Raw genomic sequence first — 25,665 nt, forward strand, 5'->3', positions numbered from 1 at the left:
CTCACCCCGCACGATCAGACATGTTATGGTACCCATTTCCCCGCAAGGACGATACCAACGACGTCTTTAGACGAAACGCAACGAAGATTGACAACATTAATCAAATTGACTTAAAGCATTTTTATTATTTTGGATTTGTGATTATCGTTTTTCGTAGAAAATGGTTAGATATTGTGCTGTTTACGGATGTATTTCATCAGAAAAACGCGAATTTTTTTTTACGCTAGTCACAAATGTGCCAACCATAAAGAGTTTACACACACATTTGCAGTCTCTACAGTGTGACTGTCAAAACTATAATTTTGTATGGAGTGTCCGGGGTGTGACCCAACTACGACAATAACCGGCGCTGAAAAAGTATAAAACAAGATTTCAAAATACTGAACTGAACAAAATTGCTAATGTAGTTGCAAGTAAATGGACACAGTAAACTCAACCAAGATGCCTTCGTTGTAAATTGACAATAATGTCATACAATACTATTCTGAAGTATGCAATATTCCACTATGTAAAGACTCATGTTAAATTTGTTATTTTCCTAATATTTTATCATTTTTCAACAAGTTTTCAACAAACAAAATTAACAAGTAAGGTAACCATGATGACGAGTTTTTATGGATAGCGAAGAGAATATAATATTGTAATAACAATATTATGATGAAATTTAGAACACCATTTTTAAGATTGTTACTAGTAATGTATTGGAGTCACCAATGTAGGGGCTTGTTATGTGCGGGTGTAATAAAAGATGATTAACTACGCAAAGGTTATATTTCGTTAACTACATATATTTATCCGTATGTAATTAATATTCGACCTAATGCGACCCACCCGCGTCCCGACAAGCCCGTGACTGTCTGTGCATAGGGCACGAACTGTTTATATACGAGTTACCGTATGAACTTTCTTTGGGCTACACTTGAAATTCGATAACCCGTAAATTGGCTTGCCGTCGCTACAAATGAAACAACACACGACATCGGTATTGCACTTACATGTAGTTATAAGATTGTTCGTTTTTACATTGAAATTTATACATTTTTAACTTACTTCATATTTTTTTGTTTTACGTATTTCAGCTTTCCAAAAAGTAAAATAAAAAGAAATATATGTGCCCATCAAGGGTAAAATTACTGAGGATTACGACCCAGAAAAAAATACCTTTTGAAAAATAAACTTTGTAAAGTTAGCTGAAATTTGTACAAGGCTGTTATAAACAGTTTTTCTTTGATGATTTTGGCTTGAAATTGACCCGTCGAAGCAACACGTTTAAAAAGAAGATCTGAGTAGCTTACAATTTAGTAAACAGCATCTGATGCAAAACACAACTTTCCTCTATTTACAAAGGATGTTAATGCTATATATCGGTTCATATCCAAGCTTTTCAGCCAAAAGTTATTTAAAACTATCATTCTTTACCAATTAAAATTGTATGTACCTATAAAGTACGACCAGTAATATTATAATATAACTACTGTTAAAAATATATGTCATTATTATTTAATTATTTATAGACCATGATTTTTAGTTTTTTCTTTTTCGAAAAATCCTGAATATATACAAACCAGCGTGGTCGCTCCACAGAAAGAGACAAAAAACAACACTGACGTCATTCAAGGTTATATTTTCTTGTTACAAGTTAATATTATATTATCATGGTCATGGTCATAGTGCAATCTCCAGTGTATTAGATATAAGCTTCTTGGACGCACGTGATTTCTATGTCAAATTTGTTTAATATAATTGTCATATTTTTGTAATTAATTGAACGTTACTCGATTTAAACATTGAACTGCATTCGAAAATATTGTTTTGTTTTTTTAATTACCGTTCTTTGTCCGATCGATACGACAAACAAGTTTAAAATCTTGATTGTTATTCACGCTTCGCTGCTGATTGGTCGTTAGGGCAATACGCGTGGCGGACAATAGGGCGCAAAACAACGTCAAACAACGAACGCCGCGCTGTCTGGCCCGGGATAGGCTTTCATTTACTGCAACAGGGGACTAATTTTGAACCTAACAGATCAAACCTACACGATGTTTCATTTCCCATCGCTTTCCATGTGCATTGAGCGCCCCTGCTTAACATCACCATTCGTGATCTGTGCCGCGCACCTCATACCATTAGACTAAGCGCACTAACAAAGCAAGCTTGTCACCAGACTGAAGGTGTTCGATGGTATCGGTTTGAGCGGGTGCTCTGTTGCAGGTAGGCCCGGCGGCACGTGCGGTGGTGGGCGCTACTTATGACGCGCTTCCGACATATCAGGTATTTACTCTACATCTACATTTATTTCCCATCCTTCCGCTACTTAGTTGAACAAACTCGAGACCTGGGAATTATCCGTCGAGTATAAACAATTTGTCGCATTATAAGGTGTCATGATTAAAATTTAAAAAGTACACTATCAATGGTTGCCTACTACGACCTACGCGTAGGTCGTAGTAGGCTACGTAGTAGCTACGTCTAGAAAATATTTTTTGTTTTATTGTTTAGAATTAATTTAGGATGTTGTTGCCATAATGGTAAATCAGGATGATTAAATGATCTTGATGACAGATAACGAGAAACCTAAAATTGAAACCTGAATATTATAAAACATAATTTTTTTAAGCTTAATATTCTTAATTCGATACACGTAGGTACTGTTATTCCTTATATCTTGTTTTAAAGGTCGCATCGACACCAAATTCACTTGTAATATTTTGACTGCCTTGAAGTCGGGTCCGCCAAAAAAATGAGCAAAATGAGTGTCCTCTGCCAACGGCCTGCACGAGCTGACCCCGTCTGCCCGAGTACCACGTAACTCGTGTGAGCTTCAGCCCCTCGCGCCTCGTTGCAATTGCGTCCACTCTCTCTCAATTGGTCTCATCTCGGGATTCAATTACTTTAATCAGATGTGGATTCCATTAAATTGCAAGTCAAGTCTTGTGTGCGCTTTGTCGAATTCAATGCCAGAATTGATACCACCACACAGGAATAGTTAATGGAATTTATAAGGCTTCGTGTTTTCGGTATATAAGCATTGAGGTAGATTATCGGCTTTAAGATTCCAGTACATGTTTATATAACATTATGTAATACGAGTGAGAATCCTCCAAGGTTGCCATTGTACCGGTCGAGCTCGTCATTATAATGTTCGTTAAGATACAGATGGGTCAATTTAAAATATTCTAAAGTTGAATACAATTTCCGTGTCAATTTATCGAAGAGATTATAGCGCACGCCGGTTATTATTCAACACTAATATAAATATTTATGAGCGTTGTTAAAAATAAATGTCATCAATGCGGAGACTGGTCTAGGTTCAAGTAATTCGTAAATAAATTAAACGACAAGTGACGAGAAAAGCGTGAAAAGTCTGAATCAGTATTATTTTTAAATAGTTATCATTAGATTAATTGATTATACTCATAGTATAATGGCTAGGAGAAATACCCTACGAGAACGGGCTAAACCGCTATAAACATAAAAGTAAACGAACGAACATTGGCGACGGCAACTTAGCAGATATGATTGCTATGGAGCGTCCGTGGAGTGGTCTGCGGAATGGTGATTTGCGGACAAGAAGCTGTTCTCGGAAATAACCGAGTTGGTATGGACTGAACAGTGAACTTGGAATCCATAGAAATCTCAATAACAAGACACATAGAAGTGCTATAATGTCATAATTCGTATGAAAACCGCTGTCGCCAAAATCAACACATTTAAACCGATAGCTAAACAGTAAACACAAGTAAACTGTGCATTTTATTGGACAGCTTGTTTTTATGAAAAATAACTTAAATATTAAATTAAGCTTTTTAATATGTATCCTAACGCATGAATTTACAGTTTATTTTAGAATAACAATTAACATCCCTAAGTATATGAGACATTTTGTTTCTTTTTGCTCCAATACGAAAAAAAAACGGCTTTTCTACAACAGAGGTTGTTAATTTTCAATCCATACTTAATATTATAAATGCGAAAGTAACTCTGTCTGTCTGTCTGTTACTCAATCACGCCTAAACTACTGAACCAATTTGCATGAAATTTGGTATGGAGATATTTTGATACCCGAGAAAGGACATAGGCTACATATTCTTGCGAAATATGTACCACGGGGGAAGCCGGGGCGGACCACTAGTATAATTTATTTTAATTTTTATTTTATTTTGGTAATCCAACAGCTTTACATTTAACAAGATTTTACTATTTTGTTGATTAATTGAACAAATTGCCAATAAGGATTACAACATATTATTCTTAAGAATAGACCATAAACTAGAAAGGTATACAATAATATTAATAAAAAACATAAAAATAACTACAATAAAATAATACTTAGTTACTTAATGTGTGTGAGCGCATGTATGTGTGTGTGTGTGTGTGTGAGTGTGTGTGTGTTTATGTGTGTGCGTGCGTGCGTTAAACGTGACAATAAGAATGTTCAACTGTGTCGTTCGTTGTCATTTCGATTACTATGGTGACACTCGTAATACTAATTGTAAATCCATACCACAGAATACATAATAGTAGCTAAACGCTACAGAACGGACACTCCACCTCCCGCCAAAATTAAACACTTACCTCACCCCGCACGATCAGCCTGAAAATGGTCCGTATTTGTCTGCAAGGACGATACGCAACGAAGATTGACAAATTGACTTAAAGTAATTTTATTATTTTGGATTTGTGATTATCGTTTTTCGTAGAAAATGGTTATTAAAAAATGATTATGGTATATGGTATGGTGCTGTTTACGGATGTATTTCATCAGAAAAAACGCGAATTTTTTTTACGCTAGTCACAAATGTGTCAACCATAAAGCGTTAACACACACATTTGCAGTCTCTACAGTGTGACTGTCAAAACGATAATTTTGTATGGAGTGTCCGGGGTGTGTCCATACTATAATCGAGCCAATTTAATAGGCAACATTTGACGTCTATCAATTTTATCTTCGAAGAGAGGTAACCTGCTTAAAAACATCGATTAAAGTGAATTAATCGATACGGATTGAAACATTTGTCAATCGAATTTATTAATTTATGATGATTTTTATTCACAAGTAATCAATGCATTCGATTCTAGATGTCAGATTTCGATTTTTAGAGTAACGTCTCTGGTATTTAAAAAAGAAAAAAGGTTTTTTGACACAAAATGTAGCGACGTCAGTTCTTCAATTCAGAAATTGTTTTATTATGTTTAGTATGGTTTATCAGTAAAAATCTTAAAATTACTTGTATCGGTCATTATTATTATAAAAATGTAATCATAATTGAAAAAAGTTAAGCAAATGTGCAGTTCTAACAAAACGAAATATCATGTTATTCTATGTCGTCGTTACTAGGTTACGTTGTTGAATTTTGTTGAACTGTCAAATGTTGCCTATTAAAATGGCTCTACTATAATATTATAAATGCTAAAGTAACTCTGTCTGTCTGTTACTCAATCACTCCTAAACTACTGAACCAATTGGCATGAAATTTGGTATGGATATTTTGATACCCGAGAAAGAACATAGGCTACCTTTTATTGCAAAAAATGTACCACGAGCGAAGCCGGGGCGGACCACTAGTATTCTATAATTTTAAGGAAAAACGGCATTATTTCTAAAAAAATATTTACCGATGAAATATTATTCCTTTATTAGTATAATTGTAACTTGTGGAAGAATTTCCGCAATGGGAAATGCTGAAACACACCATGTTTACACACATACGTCTCCAGAGCAACTGAACAGTGGCGAACACACTGATGGTGTGAAAGTCACCTGAGTGGCGACAAGGTCACGCGCGCTTACGACTTCTAGCACGTTTATATCTGTCAACTGTGCTTCTAGTGTCTTGTTATTTAGATTTCTATGTTGGAATCATATTATTGTTAACAAGCCAATTTTTCGCTTTATAATTGACAACTTAAAAAACTTTATAGCAACAATATTCCTTTAAACTAAAGTATCGATTAACGAGTATATATTAACAAGCTCTATTTGTAGTATCGACGGTCTATTACATGCATTTAAATCATAATAATTGTGGTAGTCAACTGGTCAGTTACACATGGCGATTCCAGTCGGCTTGTTACAGTAATTGCTGGTCGCACCAGGGACTTAGATGTGAAGTTTCAAATGATTGGACGATTAATTGACCTCAGTTTGATAATTGAGAACGCTTCCTAAAGCGAAACATTTGCAATAGCGTAGATTGTTGAAACTTCTTCAGATATTACGTTACAATTCAGTAAACTTTATATCAGTTGTGTGTATTCTATTGTGTAGACGTTCGAGGTATATAGATGTAGGTTATTCAAGACATAATCTATCTGCATAATATACACACCGGCACAATTAGCGGAACAAAAAAAAAGTGAGACTAAATGTAATTAGATACAAAATAACAAGTTGATTAACATCTTTTAACAACGACTTTGAAAAGTCTTCGTTATTTTTTATTGAAAAATTAAGAAATTTGAAATAAGTGAAATTTTTAGATGATTATGAACCATCACAAAAAAAATAAAAAAAGTAAGCATTAAATGATTTGACAATAAAATTAAAGCAAAATTAATAACGAGTGTTTCCCCCTCTTGCTCTGATTACGGTTTCCATTCGTCTGGGCTTGCTACAGATTATGTTATCGATGATTTCTTGGGGCAACCGCTCCCACTTCTCAAGTAATTCGTTTCCAAGTTCATTCAGATTGTTGGGGGGTGGCATTCTGGATTTAACCCTTCTTTTTATCAAGTCCCAGACATGCTCTATCGGATTCATATCGGGGGAATTTGCTGGCCACTGCATCACCGGTATACCTACGTGGCTCAGATGTGCCTGTACCGATTGTGCACTATGAGCACGAGCATTATCTTGCATTAGAATAAAGTAGTCACCAATAAATGGGGCAAATGGTACAACATGTTCTTCTTAAATGTCTCTGATGTATCTATCTGCTGTCATGGTCCCTCCTGTGACTATCAATAACTCCGTGCGAGCTCTCAAACATATCCCTCCCCAAACCATTATCGAGCCGCCACCATAAGCCACTGTGTGTTCAAAATTAGACTATATTTGACGTTCTCCTCTGTGTCTCCATATTCGTTGTCTCCCATTGATCTGTTTTAAAAGAACTCTGCACTCATCAGTAAAGCGAACCTGCTGCCATTCGTTCAAATCCCAGACGATGTTCTCGCGTATAGGTTTCTGTTCCGCTAATTGTGCCGGTGTGTGTATATTAAAAATTATACGAAATGTGATCACTTTCGTGTCAAGCTTGCATTATAATTTGTATAGTTAATAATATTATATTTTATTTTCTTATTATTTGCATCTATACTCAATACTTATTGGAATCAATAATTGGACTTTACTGTAGACGAAACAATAGTTAGTTGGATTGCAGTTTATTTTATTAGTAACAAACAGTCGAGAAAAAGTTTTTTAATTAACTATGAATTATTGTTTACATCGTTTAATTAGAAGAACGATAAGCGACGTGGGTGTCTGGTTCATTATAGAATAAAAGGGCGCCATTAATATAAACAATTTTCTCGAAAAATATACGAACATTCCAAAAAAATAGCAATACCAGATTCGTATAATGTATTCATTTGAGAGTGACATCGCAGCAGGCGGCAAGTGCGGAGGACATTTGCGTGAGTCCCTTTGTGCTGGCGGGGCCGGGGCCGCGCCGGGGCCGGAGCCTTCGGCGCCAGACTATCCGACGCATCGGACTCCACAACTACCTATTGACTTGATCCCCAAATTACGATAGTCCATCTTTATCCATCTTCAATTTAAAATTACTCACAACTCAGATGGAAATGCCCACAAGATCTCGTCGTTGCAAACTATTAAGATTCAGCTTTTAAAAATTAATTTATGGAAGTTACAGTACGGTCTACGTGATACAGTTACTATCTACTATACCTCTTTGAAAATATATGAATGGTTTAATTCAGATTAGCGACGTGTTATACAGTACTCATTGCCCAAAACGTTTGTTGTAGGAAGTAGGTACCCATATATTAATTTATTTAGATATAGAAATAGGTACTACAAGAATCCGTTCCTCTAAAGTCTAATGGAAAGTTGGTCGTGTAACAAGGCGTCTCAAGTAATCATTATGTTTGGCGATACGGAAGTGAACAACAAGGATGAAGGAGGAATGTTTTACCGCTTACGATACCCGTGGGGGCGGGCGGCGCGGGGGCTGTCAGCGACACGCAACAGGTCGCGTTGCCACCCGCTCACTCGCTCACCCGCTGTCTATACATTTGTCCAACTTAAACGTATTGTACCTAAATATGTAACTTACAGCCTTACGCTATCTCAAAAGTCTTCACATCTATTTTTAGAGTTCTGCTTGAGACGCGAAGACTGCGTGCAATTGGTATACACTGATGAGTTTTGTTTAGTGTTACGCGATAGGTAGTACATCTTCATACAGCAGTCAATTAATTTGTCGTATTAAGATATCGGTTACAGAAAATATCTATTATTATTAATTTCCTCGAAGCGTTCTAATAATATAAAAAATTGAGATGAGAAGGCCTTTTAATGTCAACGTTCAAGAAATTTCTTTTTAGCGTATAAATATATGTACGAAATCGTACATACTTAATTTTTTTTTTCTCGTTGGTGCTTTTGTGAATAATTGACGATTTACATTGATTACCCACACAATACACACAAATATCGCACACGTGTGTAATAATAATAAAACTTTATTATAAGTTATAACGTTAGGCTATCGTCAAATAAAGGACGTTCAAACAGTGCGGTGAGATGTACGTCGGTGTTTGTGTTGGCCGATATCGGCTGTCAGTAAACAATATGCATCCTTGCTCAGTCTCCCGTGTTGATAACTTTACGTTAAAGTAAGCCCCGGCCCGGAGCTGTGTGCGTTCGCAACTTGATCGAATTCCAACTGTAGCCAACTCAAACATCCTACAGACAAGGCCACTTACATGTCGAAGACAATAGTATATAGTATAGTAGTGGGTATAATACAAAGATGATCTCAATATGGGAGCAAAGTTTACTGTCATTTATATTGAAAATCATTCTGCCAACGAGAAGCGTCAACAAACATTTTAGCGTGTACAATTTTGTCGATGTTGACGATGACGCTTATAGTTATAATTATACATATATAACTAGCGGTCCACACCGGCTTCGCCCGTAGTTACGAAGTAACTATTCTCTAATCTGTGCCCGTGGTACATATTTCGCAATAAAAGGTAGCCCAGGTAGGTGGTTCAGTAGATAAGGCGTGATTGAGTAACAGACAGACAGACAGAGTTACTTTCGCATTTATAATATTAGTAGGTATGGATTTGAAAGTAAACAGTTTAAAATTAAATATTTGTCACTTAAGTACCTACAGCACTATATTATAACTCAAAAGACAATTTATAAAATAAACAAATAACTTAATTGCAAAATATACCTAAATACAATTTTCATTATTCAATAAAAAATCGCAGCATTTATCAAGTGTCGTACAGTCGCGCCATATCCCAGACATCATCAAAACTATACAGGCCGATTAAGGAAAGCTGGCATCTTCACAGTACTCACACTTATGCAATTTTACTAGTGATGCAACGAATACGAACATTCGTATTCGCCGAATAGTAGACATTTACCGAATATTCGTATTCGGCGAATATACGAATATTTAAAAACGAATATTTTTGTACGCAACGTGTGCAGAGACTGCGGAGCCACTAGCCTTTTGGCGAGAAGATGTCTATTTTCCAAGTCTGAAAAAACTCGCCCAAAAATATTTTTCTCTGAAGCATGTATGTACAGTCGCTTCGGAAATACTTTTTTCAACGGCTCGAAACATCCAGACTGAAAAAAAAAGTCGCCTAAAAACAGAAAATCTACGAATACTACTATACAATATGTTAAAAAATAAATGCGACTCTAGTTTAATTGTAGACTTAAATTGTAAAATGAGTGCGTTGTAGATAAATATAATTATTATGAAAGCTCTCATAATTTATACGTAAAATGACAATTTAAAAGTAACTCAATCGATTAACTTAATTATATATTGTCACAATCAATTTTAATATAGTATTGATAATCATTCAATTATAAATTTATAAAGAATAGAAAAAATTCGATCACGAGGCGGGACTCGAACCCGCATCCTTCGCGCCATTCCGGGGCGGATGCCTAACCAACTCAGCCACTCGTGACCCGCCTGAGCAATCGAATTTAATCTATTCTTTCAGTTTTATGTGTCTTAAGGGACACACCGCGCGCCATCCATTGAGATGATTTAACAACCATCTCAACCAATATGAAGCACTTTTCAGTGAATACAATATTGTAACGATGGAACACGACCTTTTGTTGAATTTATATTTTTTGGTTTTTATGGCATTCAAATGCTTAATAAATATAAATTTATAAATAATAGAAACAATTTTTCTATTCTTTATAAATTTACATATAATACATATAATAAAATCGTAGGAAAGTCAAAACTGTACATTGAATATTTTTTTAAAAGAATACCTGGGCCGTGATCTATAATCGATATAGAAGCCAAAAACATAGTTTTTAGAATTTTTGTCTGTTTGTCTGTTTGTCTGTTTGTCTGTATGGTTGTCCGAGCTAATCTCGAAAGTTACTGCATAGATTGACTTCAAATTTTGCATGAATACTACTAACAGGTCGGGTGAGGCTATAGGCTACATATTATCAAGCCATCACCTACGGGGGAGGAGCTGTGAACCTTTATTTTTCTTACGTATTCCGTGTATTACGACAGCGTACAATCTAAAGACTCATGTTTAAATGTTGGTTTCGAGTAAGCCATGCTATTATCTAGCTTTACAAAATAAAAACTATGTCATTTACGTAATTTGGGCAGAGAAACAGTTTAATGAATTTAGTAGTATAAAGACAAATTAGAAACAGCGCCATCTATTAAATGTTATAAAAATCAAATCAATTTACACGTTAACTATTGGAAATTAATAATCAAATGACGCATATATAAATGTTGTTTGACAATATCTAGATTGACACTATAAAAATTATGCCATTTAAATAACTTGGGAAGAGAAACATAGCTTAAAGAATGTAAGTTGTATTATGTTAATTTTGTAACAGCGCCATCTATGAGATTTCGTAAAAATCAAATCAATTTACATGTTAACACTACTGAACACAATGTTAAAAATTAATAATTTAAATATAATTATGTTATTTATTTATTTAACTCTTTAACCCATATCTTCCGTTCCCTATAAGATATATTTCGTGTAAATAATAAACTACATTTTTTTTAAAGTGAGGGTAGATGTTTATTATTTTAAGTAAAAATAGACACCATTATCTACAGCTAATCTAATGATTGTGTTCCAAAGAGTATAATAATATATTGTTGTGTTCATTAGTTACAATTTTAAAAATCTTCGTGTTTTATAAATTTACTAGCTTACCGCCCGCGGCTTCGTCCGCTTTGTCTAAAACCTAATAAATTATGTACTAAAACCTTCCTCTTGAATCAGTCTATCTATTAAAAAAACCGCATCAAAATCTGTTGCGAAGTTTTAAAGATTTAAGCATACAAAGGGACATAGGGACACAGAAAGCGACTTTTTTTATACTATGTAGTGATATTTATAAAGCAATTGAATGCCATAAAACCAAAAATATCAAATGCAATCTTCGTGTTTTGTGAATTTTCACCATCATGCGTTCCCACAAAAGGTAAGTTGTAACCACAGGTTGTAACTTACAGGTATTTATTGAAATGAAATGAATGATTCTTTTATTATTTTGAGGTGCATTGGGAACAGAAGTTTTTGATAAAATTTTATTTGTAAGTAGCTTTTTTTATAGATTTACAGTTAACTTTTGATTTTTTTATTTACAGATTCAATGCTAATAAAATTATATCGCCTTTGGAAGACGATTTCTGCTGATATTTTTACTACACCACTTGAAAATTGATGATTTGATGATAAAGACAGTAGCAGCGAGGATTAAGTGGAAATTAGTAATCATCCGCTTCGTCAATTTTTGACTGAAGTTAATGTCCAACGTCCAATGGTTCAATCATTGGAAGTATCTCGGGAAATTTTGGAGGATATTTTTCAGGAAGGAGAGGAGGGGCAGCCAACCACATATCAAACTACTACGTTTTAGTACCGAAAAAAATGTTATTGCCAAATGAAACGTAAATTTTGCACTTACAACTTTACAAGTAATGTTTTTATTTTGACTTTGCGGTTATCTGATTATAATATTTATCGTTATGGCTATCGACGTACCGACCGTACTGGGATCAGAGTAGGTACATGATATACAGTTCATCATCCAGGATTGCTTAGAGCATTTTCACACTGAAAAAGAATCTTTGAATCGTAGTTGCTTCATTTATTTATTTTTAATCATTTTACATAATATGTTTTATATTTTATAAATATATCATTTTCATTATTTAAGTTGATAAAATAAATTATGTAACGGTTTTATAAGAAAACACATTATATTTGTTAGGCGACGGTGATTTCTTCCAGGCAAAAGATATTCATCAGCTCAATAAAATTGAACAGTATGTTGTTAGTTATTCTTTAGATTCACAATTGTAATGAGCATTTCCGCATGCAAGTTGTATCGTAGTTTAGATATATCATAGTTTTTACATATTAAAGTTCCAACAAAACCCTCAAATTTTTTAGTAGAGTTGAGCAAGATAATTTGAAAAATGTGCCGTGTTAAGTATTATAGAAAAGGTTAGTACGTTGGTAATTATTATTTCTTCTTCATTTACATGTTGTTAGTAAAAATAAACTTTAACTAACAGTCAAAGTAGTCAAAGTATATTTTAACTAATACTACTTAATATCTATTATACTTATGTTCAGTATTTATCTGTATTATTATTGCTTGACAATTAATATATTTTCATGTCGTATACCAAATTATAAACATAAGTTTAATATGTAATTAGCTGGATTTATTTTTACACACTCACAGACTTATATTTTATGTTAAATGTTAAAAGAGTGTTAATATGTAGTGTAAATCATAATACATTTTTTCACAATTAAAAACTTTACTTACTCAATATGAAGACCGTTTGACAAATGATAGGGTGCATCATAATAAGATGAACATGAGCATAAGCAATGACTAGAGTAGGGACGACCTGAGTTTGTTTAAATATATTTTGTATTCGACTACAACGAATAGTGGAATACAAGAAATCAATATTTCTCAAATTTAAAACTGAACTCATTTCACAATTTTAGAACAGGTTAATTCGTATGTATGCAGTTTTAAATCGACATTAGAAGCTTTTCCTCAAGATGGTGATATCGACACTCAGGAACTCCCTGGATGTGTTATAACGCCCAGGCCACAGTATTACAATTTTTCCTACAGTAGGGCGACGAATGTATTTTCGCATAGCAACGGAGGGGAACTCGCGGGGGGTCAAGTGATGCGGGCCACGTACCACAAACATGCTTAGTTTGTGGTATCGAGCGCGAAAGATAGTCATCGTGTTTTTAGTAAAGTTACTATGTAAACTAACGTAATTTAATACTTAGGTACATATTCTATAATGGTGTGCTCAAACTGTTAATCTACATTTAATTTAGATTATTATTTGATACTAAGTAATGTAGAATTTAAACCACATTCATGTTTTCTTCAGATTTTAAGATTTTCTTATCAGAGTGTTCAATTTTAATGTAGTTAAATTTTATAAGAGACAATAATTAAGAAAATTTTAAAATAAAGTGTCACGTTTTTTTTTAAACGACGAATGACTAAAAACGACCTAATCGCGGACGAAGTCGCGGGCAACAGCTAGTTCTTTATAAATTTATATTTATTAAGCATTTGAATGCCATAAAAACCAAAAAATATAAATTCAATCATTCAATTATCAAATAAAAATTAAATTTCATGTCATATTCAAATTAACGATAAAAACAATACAAATAACACGTTCGCTCACTCCCAAGAAACAATACAAGCGAAACCCTAGCACGTAAGAGATAAGGCTACATTACAATAAACTCTGTATTGTTCATAGCCACAGCAAATTAGATTCAGAATCGTCGATCAGATCGAATAATTCGTGTAGTTTTGAAAGTTACTACAGTTATTCCTAAAGGTGTCCCGATGAATATACTAAAAGCCCCCGAGGGAGGGACACAAGCCGGCGGCGGGGGAGGGGGGGAAAGGTCTCTTTTTCAAGGTTTTGACTTGTAACTCGAAAATTATTCATAATATCTGTTTAGTGACTTCTACATTAATTATTAACATTAAATTGCCTATAAATTACGTCTCAACATTTTTACCGTACGATCAATACTTTAGGAGATACATAGTACTTAAGGTGATAAAAATAAGAAACAACATCGTCATAGGTACTTGACTTGACTAAGATGATAGATAAGTCGCGCTACAAAGATCCTCGCTGTTTGCCTCGCCGCATAGCAACTGCAAAAGCAAAAAGAAATATTTTTTGTCAAACCAGGAAGAGGAAAAGTGGAAACTAAAGAAGAGGAAAACTTCAAAAACATTCATTTTGTGATTCTATTCTCTTTCTGCATAGTTTCAGTGGGTGTGATACAACCTCAGCTATTTACAGGAAGGGAAAAACATCAATTATCAAGATTTTTGATCAAAAGCCGTCACTAAAGGAAACAGCAACTGTATTTTATGACCCAACGTCAACTCAGGAGGTTATAGCAGAAGCCGGAGAAAAAATGTTTCTTGCAGTATACCGAGCGCCCTGTACTCAGTCTGAGATCAACAGACATCGATTCACAGTTTTTCTGAAATCTTGTACCAAGCCCAAACCGGATCTTTCTTCCCTCCCCCCTACCAAAGGGTCAGCAAAATATCACGCCTACAGAGTATTCCATCAAGTACAGGAGTGACTTGGGAACCAACTGCCTCCTGAAATATGGGGTTGGAAGCGAAGAGTCGATGGATACTTAGAACCAATCACGACCTTGGATCCTCCTGCTCCTGAAGCGTTGTTAAATTCAATTTTTTGCCGATGTAAAAGTGGATGTTCCGGAAAATGCAGTTGCCGAAAAGCGGGCATTATGTGTAGTCTTATCTGTAACGGCTGCCTAGGAACTTGTACTAATGGACCCCCAACATCGATGTTAGTGATAAAGATGACGAAGATGAAACACAATTTGACTAATAAGTCGGCATACTCGTGCAAAAAAAGATGTTATTTCTTTTTATAATTAAAATTTGTAAAACTATGTTGTTTCTTATTTTTCTTACCTTTAATACTCTGTATCTCCTAAAGTATTGATCGTACAGTAAAAATGTTGAGACGTAATTTATAGGAAATTGAATGTAGATAATTAATGTAGAAGTCACTAAAGAGATATTATGAAAAAAAATTCGAGTTACAAGCAAAAACCTTGAAAAAGATACCTTTCCCCCCCTCCCCCGCCGCCGGCTTGTGTCCCTCCCTCGGGGGCTTTTAGTATATTCATCTGGACATCTTTAGGAATAACTGTAGCAACTTTCACGAATTATTCGATCTGAATAAATTAATTTTCCCATACTATCAGCTATGTATGAAAATTTTAACTTAGGGCGCGGGCGTTTACATTTTGTTTACAAAACCTATTAAAATGATTACATAATTTAACCTAGGTAAAGTAAAAAAACATTCTGATCCGCGTGCCGCGAAGTATCTCGTCGAATATAGTTAGTAGTAGATATACCTAACGTCTTTGTTTAAATTACATCAACCTGTATTTATAAACAATTGCAAAATAAAACAATAATTGTCCCCTTCACCCTCATAAGCTAGTCTGCGCGCGAGAGAGACGGACAGACTTTTCATGATGCGTATGCAGTATGACGTCACGCCGCGCGCGTCTTCACAGACACTACACATGTGCAATGTGTAAATGTGTTGATGTTCTAGCTCTTCTTAATCGGCCTGTACCTAAGCCGACGACAGTCGATATCGTGAAATATAAACGAGCAATAATTTGATAAAGCGCATCAAATAAAGAAAAGTCTACAAAAGCGTTAGCGAAATAATTAGGTTCTGCGAGCCGGTGTCGAGTGCCGGTGTCTGGTTGCGGGTGTCGGGTGTCTAATGTCTGCCGCTAGTTGCTTGCGAGTTGCGACGTCTTGCCCGTTATTTGCTGTGATAGACATTCCCTCTGATATCTTAATTCTTGATCCCGGAGCTTTGTTACTGTCGAAGCTTTTGATTCGCTCCCAAATTTAATTAAGGAACTTGTTATTCATTGCATTTTTTGTATCGCGTAAACGTTGATGTGATACTCAAAACTCATATTTATCCAAAACACTGTTGAATTATACCTACAGTGAGGCCTTTAGTATCTTCAAATTACGTCCGACAAGTCGTCCACCAATCTAACCCTTATTAGTTTTAGTCATTGAAGCTAATTTCAGCAGCCTAATACAGATATTTTTTTTAGAAAATTAGTAGGAAAGTGTTTAAAATTTTTATCAATATAGTTACCGACGAATTAATTGTAATACTTAGTTTGTATAAAAATATGTAAATGTAATTTGAATTCTTATACTTTCTTAATAATCACGGTGAAAATGTTCTAGATTAATCAAATTACTTTAAGTTTTCCTTTGAATTGTTCCATTGAATATTGAGCGGATCACGGCCAAAGCGAGTTACAAACGAACACTTTCATATTAATTCATGTCTTGGAAATGCATTGATATCTGTTTGTAGCGGCGCAATTGACATGTTATTTTAATAAGCTAAATCAACACGCTGCAGCTGCCGTCGGCGTCCCCTCGCGACAGCGTGGGGGATGAGTCGCTACAATATTGGATGAGCCACATCCGATCGCTATAACTGCCCCAAACCTATAAACGGCTCTTACTACGTACATTTTGCAATGATAGAGATGTGTTGCATGTCGCGGTGTTAGCACGGTCGAGATGGATATCAAAATTGGAGAATGTTTGAGTTTACATTTTATGATTTGTCTATTATTTCCAATTTTATTTTTTAAACTACAGATTACTACTGGATTACAATAATTTAAAATCTACACAGAATAAAGATTAATATATTTGATGCAAGAACTCGAAAAAGTTTAATTAGTCCTGGGAAAATGTTGAAAAAACTTTTATCTGCCATAATCTGATGATACAACTATTACTAAGCTCGATTGTTTTCAGTTTATGCGATTTCTTGTTATAATTCAGTTGATCTAAGTTCAACGAGATAATATTGACTTATGCACTTCACTATAGACGCGAAGTAATCCTTGGTCTTAGAACTTCGAGCTTTCAATAATACCTACATGATAATCCCATCCTGAATATTTTTTTCAAGCAAAGGAAGTTTTCAAATTATGTGTATGTGTAACAATCATTTTGAAATTTATCTGAATCTCAAAATGATTGTTACACATGACATAGTTCCACGAAAATAATAAAAGGAAACTTGGAAGCGTGTGTTTGCGGTCCGGTGGCAGCTGGCGAAGAGGCGCGGGCGACGATCGCGTTATCTTAAAATGCGTTATCAGCGCGAAGGGGCCGAGGGCGTGCCGGGGGCGGGGCTCGCACGCATCATCCGATCTTAATGATGCACTTACAGCTATCTCGCACGTGAGCCGGCCTGCACCGCGAGCTCGAAATGTAACCGAGCCCTTGAGACTCGAGCCGCTGCCGCTTTTAATGTTTTTGCTATGAATATCGTAGCCATTGGCAATGTTCTCATGATGGACAACTTACGGATTCCCTATTGACCTTATCACAATTAGAAGAAAATACTTTCAATAAACTTACGAACAATAATATAATGTACACATAATTGTATAGAACTTTCATTGCTTATGTTGACTCGAATGTTGTGTTAATAGTTAATACCTACTTTAATTTTCACCGCTTTCACATCCCATAACTAAATGTCTGAATATAATTCATATGCAATGTTTTAATTGCATTGGCTGCTGGCTATATGCAAGGGATGGCAATGGTCAGCCACAAATTTACCGATGATAATTTATCGATGTGTTGCTATGAACATAATGTGTAGCAATGAGGATTGATGAAATGCATTCCTATTTGTTTATGTGATGCTTTAAATCGAACCTTTGATTGATTTGAGGTTATAATAAACGATTAATGAAAAACAAAGTAAGTAGTGGAGGTATGAGAGTGCTAATTTGACGTAAAAGCAATGAAGTTAGACACTCTCGGGCCCATACTCGGGCCCGATTTTCCCGTCAACTTAATCAAGCTACTTCATATCGAAGTATGAAAATTGCACTTCGATGTATGTCCTCCTCTTCAATCATCATCAGCTTGAAGCTGTCGCTACTAAAATCATTTTGTAAACGAACGGTGGAGCTCACATCCGCGACTAATAGTTTTAGCCGCCGTGGGCTATTACATAATTATTATTAACCCCCTGGTAACGCGTCGCCCCGCTCGCTTCGCTCGGCAAAAAACCCAAAACGTCCAGCACATTATGCGATGCATCGATGATGCAAATAATAAGGATCTGAGGCCCATGCATATTGTATAATGCTCTCTTACATCACCTCCGTGACTGCTCACAATTTGAGTCGGCCATAGATTTATTCATATGGACAGATTAATAGATGGACTATGAAATGAGATACGTGGCATACTGAACGGTTGTGACGTGTACCTACCTTACGAGTCGAGGAGTAAATAATAATGCACTATTTGTCGCAGGGCGGGCAGGACAAGCGTCACAGGCGCCTGCCCTGCGCCGCCAGGACGCCACGACCACGAGTTTGTAATTTATTTGTATCCAGCAAAATGAATGGCAGGAATTTTACTGTGTTTTCATCTTGCACACACAGATATCTAGCTACCTATGCGTTTTGGTCGTCTTATGTTGTTCTACATTGCGTGCGTAAGGTTGGAATAAATTTAAAATCTGACTTGACTATGTATTTATTGTAAAATTTAAGTTGCGATTTTATTATAGTTTATTTTAAGAAGTGAATATTTTATTTATGAAACAAACACTGGAGATTCGATTGCAAAACTAGGCACCTATCGTTGTTATGATAACTAATTCACTAGACCATAGGTTCCATATTTTTCAATTTCAAACAGGCATAGCCAATAGCCATATTGCATTTGTTTCTTACATTATATTTTCATAGCCTTTTAACAAAGTTTTAGATTTCAACTATAGTACAATAAAAAAATATATGCCGGTACGGCCGAATTGAGAACCTCCTCCTTTTTCTCAAGTCGGATAAAGGAGTATTAAAAGAAAATTATTAACTTTTTTATTAATTAAACAATAATTTTATTGTTTCGAAATAATACATATTATTCATTCTATGAAACGAAATTATTTTATTTATTTGATGCTTACAAATTATTGCTATAATATTGTGTTCGTTTTAATTAGATATTATTTTATTGACAAAGGTCGAGGTAGGTACTCTTATGTTCTATAATACATTCTGCACCAGGATTGGTTTGGTACAGACGAACCCTTTACCCCGCCGCGGCCGTTCGACTGTTTTGTTAGTAACTTTGTTTCGTAATGGCTACTGAAAAAGTAAGTGCAGTCACTTGTTTTTGATAGCTATATTAGTCACTAGTTGAAAATAAGTTGAATTTTAATTTAATGAAATTGCAGGGATAATTGGTATAGGTAGTAGATAACCACACTCTCCGTAACTTCTAAACTATTCTAAAATTATGACTACGAAATTTCCTCTGTTAGGTCAAGCCTAACATCTAGTCTAGTGAGCAACTTCTCTAGACCGACAATGAAGCTTTTATTTTACTACTAGGTAATTATATCTATTTGCAGTATAGTTTATGATATTTGTCTATATCGGGGCACGTCACGTGGTGTGCGGCGCGTTCCTCGTTTTATGAGAGCTCGAGCGCAGGCTGTGATATTGGCTGCCCGGCTCGCAGCTCGCTGACGGCCATCGCTCATAACAGACATGTCTCAATTAAATGCACTGTATTATATCATATTTTGCTGAGGAATATTCCCTCCACAATGGACACGTTTTCCCTTTGTGTGAATCATTCGGGGCTTTTATTCAGGTGTTTGTTTTTCAACGAGAAGAATGAGGGCTTTTGATAAATTAATTAAGAAAACCCGTTTTCCTCCTTTGGACAATAGTATTAAACTTTGTATGGTGTTTCACCATGGTTAGGCAATGACCTCTTTGAAACTTACGATAGAGTTGTGACAATTGAACCATGTTTGTTCAGTTACCTATTTTTACGGGAAATAAACTAAACTTAAAATTAAGCAGGGTTCTTCAAATGTTTGTACCTATGAGTATGTAACCTCACAATGTTGGAGACTTGAGTATGGGCTAGATGCATGTAATCGATTGTCTTTTCGATTAAAAATAGGTGAAAACTAAGATAACTATATATGTTTTGTTTATGTCTACCGGGCTTTGAAACAAATAATAAGATAATTAACACTTCTTTTAGCACGAATACATTTCCTGAGCTGTGGCAAGGGGCAATTATGAGGCCAATAAAAAAAACCAGTACTCCTGTTGATTATACGGGGCTTCTTCCTATTAGTATTCTCCCCTGTCTCTCTAAAATAGTTGAGAAATTGCACACCAACAGATTACTGCGTTCTTGGAAGCAGAGAATATATTGCTTCATTTACAGTCAGGATTTAGAAAAGGACGAAGTACAACAACAGATCTAGCCGACGTTGTTGTAATGTGCTAGCCTCCCAAGATCAAGGTTTTGGGTGTTTAGGTGTACTAAATGAAATACTCGCTTACGAAGCATACATATTTATTGTGCGCGGCGTAAACGTCCGGCAACGACAATCGGGAGTTATACACTGTGTTATAATACATAACATTTATTATTACATTATGTGTTTTGTAAGTCAGCAAAACCCCTACAATATTCCCCCCCTTTTACAAAAAAAATAATAATATGGAAAAATTTAAACAATTAATAGAAAACAGGCAGATACAGGTTACATGATTATCACACAAATAATCGGTCGTAAGCAAACGTGTCACATTACAGTACGATACACATAATAAGTTAGAATTGCGAAACAACAACAAAATAAAATACAATATAGAATAAAAAATTTTGTAAACAATAAGGTAAAATCTAATTAACGTAATATGTTTATACAATATAATATGTTTACGGTGCAATTTTGTGGGATTGCGAAACTTACGGCTATGTTACACTAAACATAAATCTAATGCGATACTTGGTTTATAGAGCTACATAGGGTATAAAATCATATAGTAACAGCTATTAACGTATTTAGTGGATAACATACTTAAAATTATATATTAAAACGGACTGTGGGTTTAATGACACGACCGGAACGGGTTCTTCGAACTGAGGTCGTGGGTTCAATTTCTGGTGAAACGGGAGGTTCAGGGGTATTTTTCGATTCAGTACTCTTTGATTCATTTTCGGCTAATACGTACGCTGGTTTGAGTCGGTCTATCGAGATTGCAGCTTGCCGATTTGGTAATTGCACTATGTAAACCTTGGACCTCCTTTCCACTACGCGGTAAGGACCGTCATAGGGTGGTTTCAAAGGTTTACGCACTGAGTCTGAGAAAAAATGAACGAGTATTACTATGAGATTCGGGAACTGGTTGTAATGACTTAACGTGACTCTGTATTTGTTTTATATATTCGGAAGGTTCTAATGATGTAGTATTTTTCATGCTGTCATAAAAATCTCCGGGTAACCGTAGGGTTCGCCCGAAGGTTAGTTGAGCAGCTGAAACTCCAGAATCGCTTCTATACGCGGCTCGTAAACCTAAAAGAACTGTGGGCAACTCCTGAACCCATGATTTACTTGATAAACGTGCCATAAGCGCTGCTTTGAGTGTCCTATGCCAGCGTTCTACAGCGCCGTTTGCCTGAGGATGATAACTAGTCGTACGAATCCTATTTATACCTAGTAAATTCATAAGTTCCCTAAACAATGAACTCTCAAATTGCCGACCTTGATCACTCGTGAGTCTGATTGGACAACCATAGCGACATATCCAATTTTCGTATAAAAATTTTGCTACTGTCTCGGCGGTAATATCACGAATAGGTAAAGCCTCGGGCCAGCGTGTGTATCGATCAATGACAGTTAAACAGTATCTATATCCATGTTCTGTTATGGATAATGGACCTATTATGTCGATATGAATATGTTCGAACCGATCAGCATTTGGAAATTTACCTAAGTCAGCAACTGAATGTCTATCTATCTTGGAACGTTGACATTCCAGACACGTTTTTGACCATAAATTAATGTCAGAATTCATTTTTGGCCAATAAAACTTTTCCGTAACTAATTTTCGGGTAGCTCGAACACCTGGATGGCTGATATTGTGTATACTGTTAAAAGCTATACGTCTAAATTTATCTGTTAAATAAGGTCGAGCAGTACCTGTCGAGAAATCACAAAAAATCGCTTTATTACAAGTAGGTATAAACGTTTTCTTTAATAAATTTATGTTATTGTTCGTCAAATAGTCGTCCGTTGATTGCGATTCTGCTAATTCATTATAATCTAAAACGGTAGGAAAATATATTGTTTCTATTCGTGACAAAGAATCGGCTACTATATTATTTTTGCCAGTAATATGTTGTATATCCGTTGTAAATTCGCTGATATAAATTAAGTGTCGTATTCTCCTCGGTGTTTCATTAGATTCTTTACCTAATTTTAAAAATGCGTATGTTAGAGGTTTATGATCCGTAAAAACAGTAATGCGTCGTCCTTCAAATAATTTTCGAAAATGCTTAATCGCTAAATAAATCGCAAGTAACTCTCGATCATACGTAGAGTATTTTTGCTGTGCATTAGTTAACTTTTTTGAAAAGTATCCTAAGGGTTGCCAACAGCCATTAACCTGTTGCTGCAAGACGGCTCCTACGCATGTATCTGATGCATCAGTCATTAAAGCTAAATTTGAATCTACTCGTGGATGAGCCAATGTAGCGGCCTGTTTAAGACCTGTCTTACATTGTTCAAACGCTTCGATTGCTTCCTGTGACCAATCAATTTTGCTTTGGTCGTTCTTTTTAGTACTCCCTAAATACCTATTAAAAATTGCCTGATATGACGCGGCGTGCGGTAAATGAGCACGATAAAAATTAACCGTACCGGTAAAACGACGTAATCCTGATACGATTTCAGGTCTAGGATAATCTATTATCGCTTTAACTTTATCTTCAGAAGGTCGAATTCCATCCTTTGAAACGTAAAAACCTAAATATTCAAGCTGAGACTGTCCGAAAGAACATTTATTTAAATTAATTGTAATTATTTTGCGATAAACGTTGAAAAACAATACGCAAGTGCTCAAGGTGTTGGGTTTCATTTTCGCTAGCGATCAAGGCGTCATCAATATAATTAAAAATAAAATCTAGGCCATTGAATACGGTGTCCATGAATCTCTGAAATGTTTGGGCTGCATTACATAAACCAAAAGTCATCCTTGGAAATTCAAATAGTCCGAATGGTGTAATAATTGCTGTTTTCTCTACGTCTTGAGGTGCAGTTTCTATAAAATGGTATGCTCTATTTATGTCAATTTTAGAAAAACAAGTCTTACCTGCTAAGATGTACGTAAAGTCCTGGAGACGGGGAATAGGATAACGATCCGGCTTGGTGATTGCGTTAAGCCTGCGATAGTCACCACAAGGCCTAATATCTCCATTTTTCTTAGTAACTACATGGAGAGGACTTGCCCAAGCGCTTTTAGATTGACGACATATACCTAGCTCTTGCATCTTTTCAAATTCTTTCTTTACGAGTTTATACTTATCTGGAGGTAACGGTCTCGCCCTAGCATATACCGGAGGTCCGGTAGTTTCTATACAATGTTGTATAGAACTAGGTGGCAAATTTAAAAATGATGTAGGTTTAGTTAAATTGGGAAAGTCCCGTAACAAATTATAATATGGATGCCCTACACTAAATGATAGTACGGATGGCTCAGTGACGCAAACAATCGAACCTATTACCTTTAAATCTGTAATTTGATCAATGAGTTTTCGTGAGCTGACATCAACTAGTAACTTATAATAACTTAAAAAATCTGCTCCTAAAATTGGTTGTTTCACGTCAGCAATCACGAAATCCCACCGATATGGTCGCCTTAACTTTAAATTTAGAACTAAGGATTTAGTACCGTAGGTTTTTATTTCAGTACCATTTGCTGCGAATAATTTATAATCACTACACTTACTTGTTTGATATCGTTTACCTATTGGCAAAACAGAGATATTCGCACCAGTGTCAATTAAAAACTTTAAACCACTATTTATGTCGGTGATGCGTAGGCGATTACAGGGTTGGATGGTGCAGACTTCCGCCGCAGGCTGCACCTTGTTTAGTTTTCCTTGACCTTCCACGCGCAGGGCTCCTTACAGTTCCGTGCGTTGTCCCGGAAACGATGATGGTAAAAACAAAGCCAGCCTGGACTGTTTGGACTTCGTCGAGATGCTGAGTGTGCTCGGTTACGACTCTGAGAACGTGAACGTCCACGGTAGTTCCATCGCCGTGCTGGTCTGGATCTCTCCAAGTTGGCCACTTTGAATGTTAGTTTGGCGATTTCTGCCATTATGAGCTCCGTATCCTTGTTAGTTGCACTCGTAGAAGGCTGGTGCTGCTTTTGTGTCACTTCATTGACGCTACTGACGCTTTGTGTAGACTCCAAAACGTTGTCTGCGATGGCAGCTAAACTGTCGAGGAATTTGGTATCCGAAACCGCGAGAACAGCTCGTACAGTGTTGGGCAGATGTCTTTGCCACAGAAACCGTAGTGTGTCATCAGGGATGTGCCATTTATACATTTAATAATTCTCGCGACGCGAACTTGTATGCGCGACGAACGCGGGGTCACCACTTTGGGTGTTTAGGTGTACTAAATGAAATACTCGCTTACGAAGCATACATATTTATTGTGCGCGGCGTAAACGTCCGGCAACGACAATCGGGAGTTATACACTGTGTTATAATACATAACATTTATTATTACATTATGTGTTTTGTAAGTCAGCAAAACCCCTACAAGGTCAAGCCACAATGCTGGTCTTACTGGACTACTCACAGGCTTTTGATGCTATTAATATAGAACTTTTGCTTTCCAAATTAGTTTATTATGGTTTTAGTCCGCAAGCAATACTTTGGTTTGAAAGCTATTTTAGTCAACGATTTCAGTCTGTAGTCGTCAATGGAGAGGATGGCAAGGCGCATTATTCGCAATTTCGTCTTACAAGAGACGTTCCTCAGGGATCCATTCCGGGACCGCTACTCTTTATCCTTTATACTTCGGACATAACAAACTGTATACTCAACTGCAAATACCACCTTTATGCACACGATATTCAGTTGTACATCTCTTTCCATCCTGGAGATACGCAACTGGCTATTGATAAACTTAACTCTGATCTAAACCGCATAGCAGATTGGTCCAAGCAAAACGGTTTTTGGTTGGATTCAATATCCAGGAAAGACAAAATTTATGATTCTTGGTACTCCCTACCTTATTAATAAAGTAGAATCTTCAACCAGTACCTATAAGAGGAAGTTCATTGGAGCGTGTAAGGGAAGCCCGCAACCTTGGCATTATTTTTGATTCTCTCAGATTTGAAAAACATATAAGTAAGACAATATCTAATTGCTTTTAT

The 25,665-nt window shown here is 35.8% G+C and overlaps 1 protein-coding gene across 3 annotated transcripts in view; it reads left to right on the forward strand.

Annotated features, from left to right (window-relative positions):
* The window catches only part of LOC123705614 (protein cycle), an 81,500-nt gene that overhangs the window by 10,965 nt on the left and 44,870 nt on the right, over positions 1–25,665 (forward strand). For all 3 annotated transcript variants that reach the window (XM_045654490.1, XM_045654492.1, XM_045654491.1), the window contains one exon: positions 2,212–2,271. In XM_045654490.1, coding sequence (XP_045510446.1) covers positions 2,249–2,271 — 23 coding nt within the window. In that variant the 5' untranslated portion in view covers positions 2,212–2,248. The remainder of the gene's footprint in view (positions 1–2,211; positions 2,272–25,665) is intronic.

Source organism: Colias croceus, chromosome Z (assembly GCF_905220415.1).
Source record: "Colias croceus chromosome Z, ilColCroc2.1".
Lineage (NCBI taxonomy): Eukaryota > Metazoa > Arthropoda > Insecta > Lepidoptera > Pieridae > Colias > Colias croceus.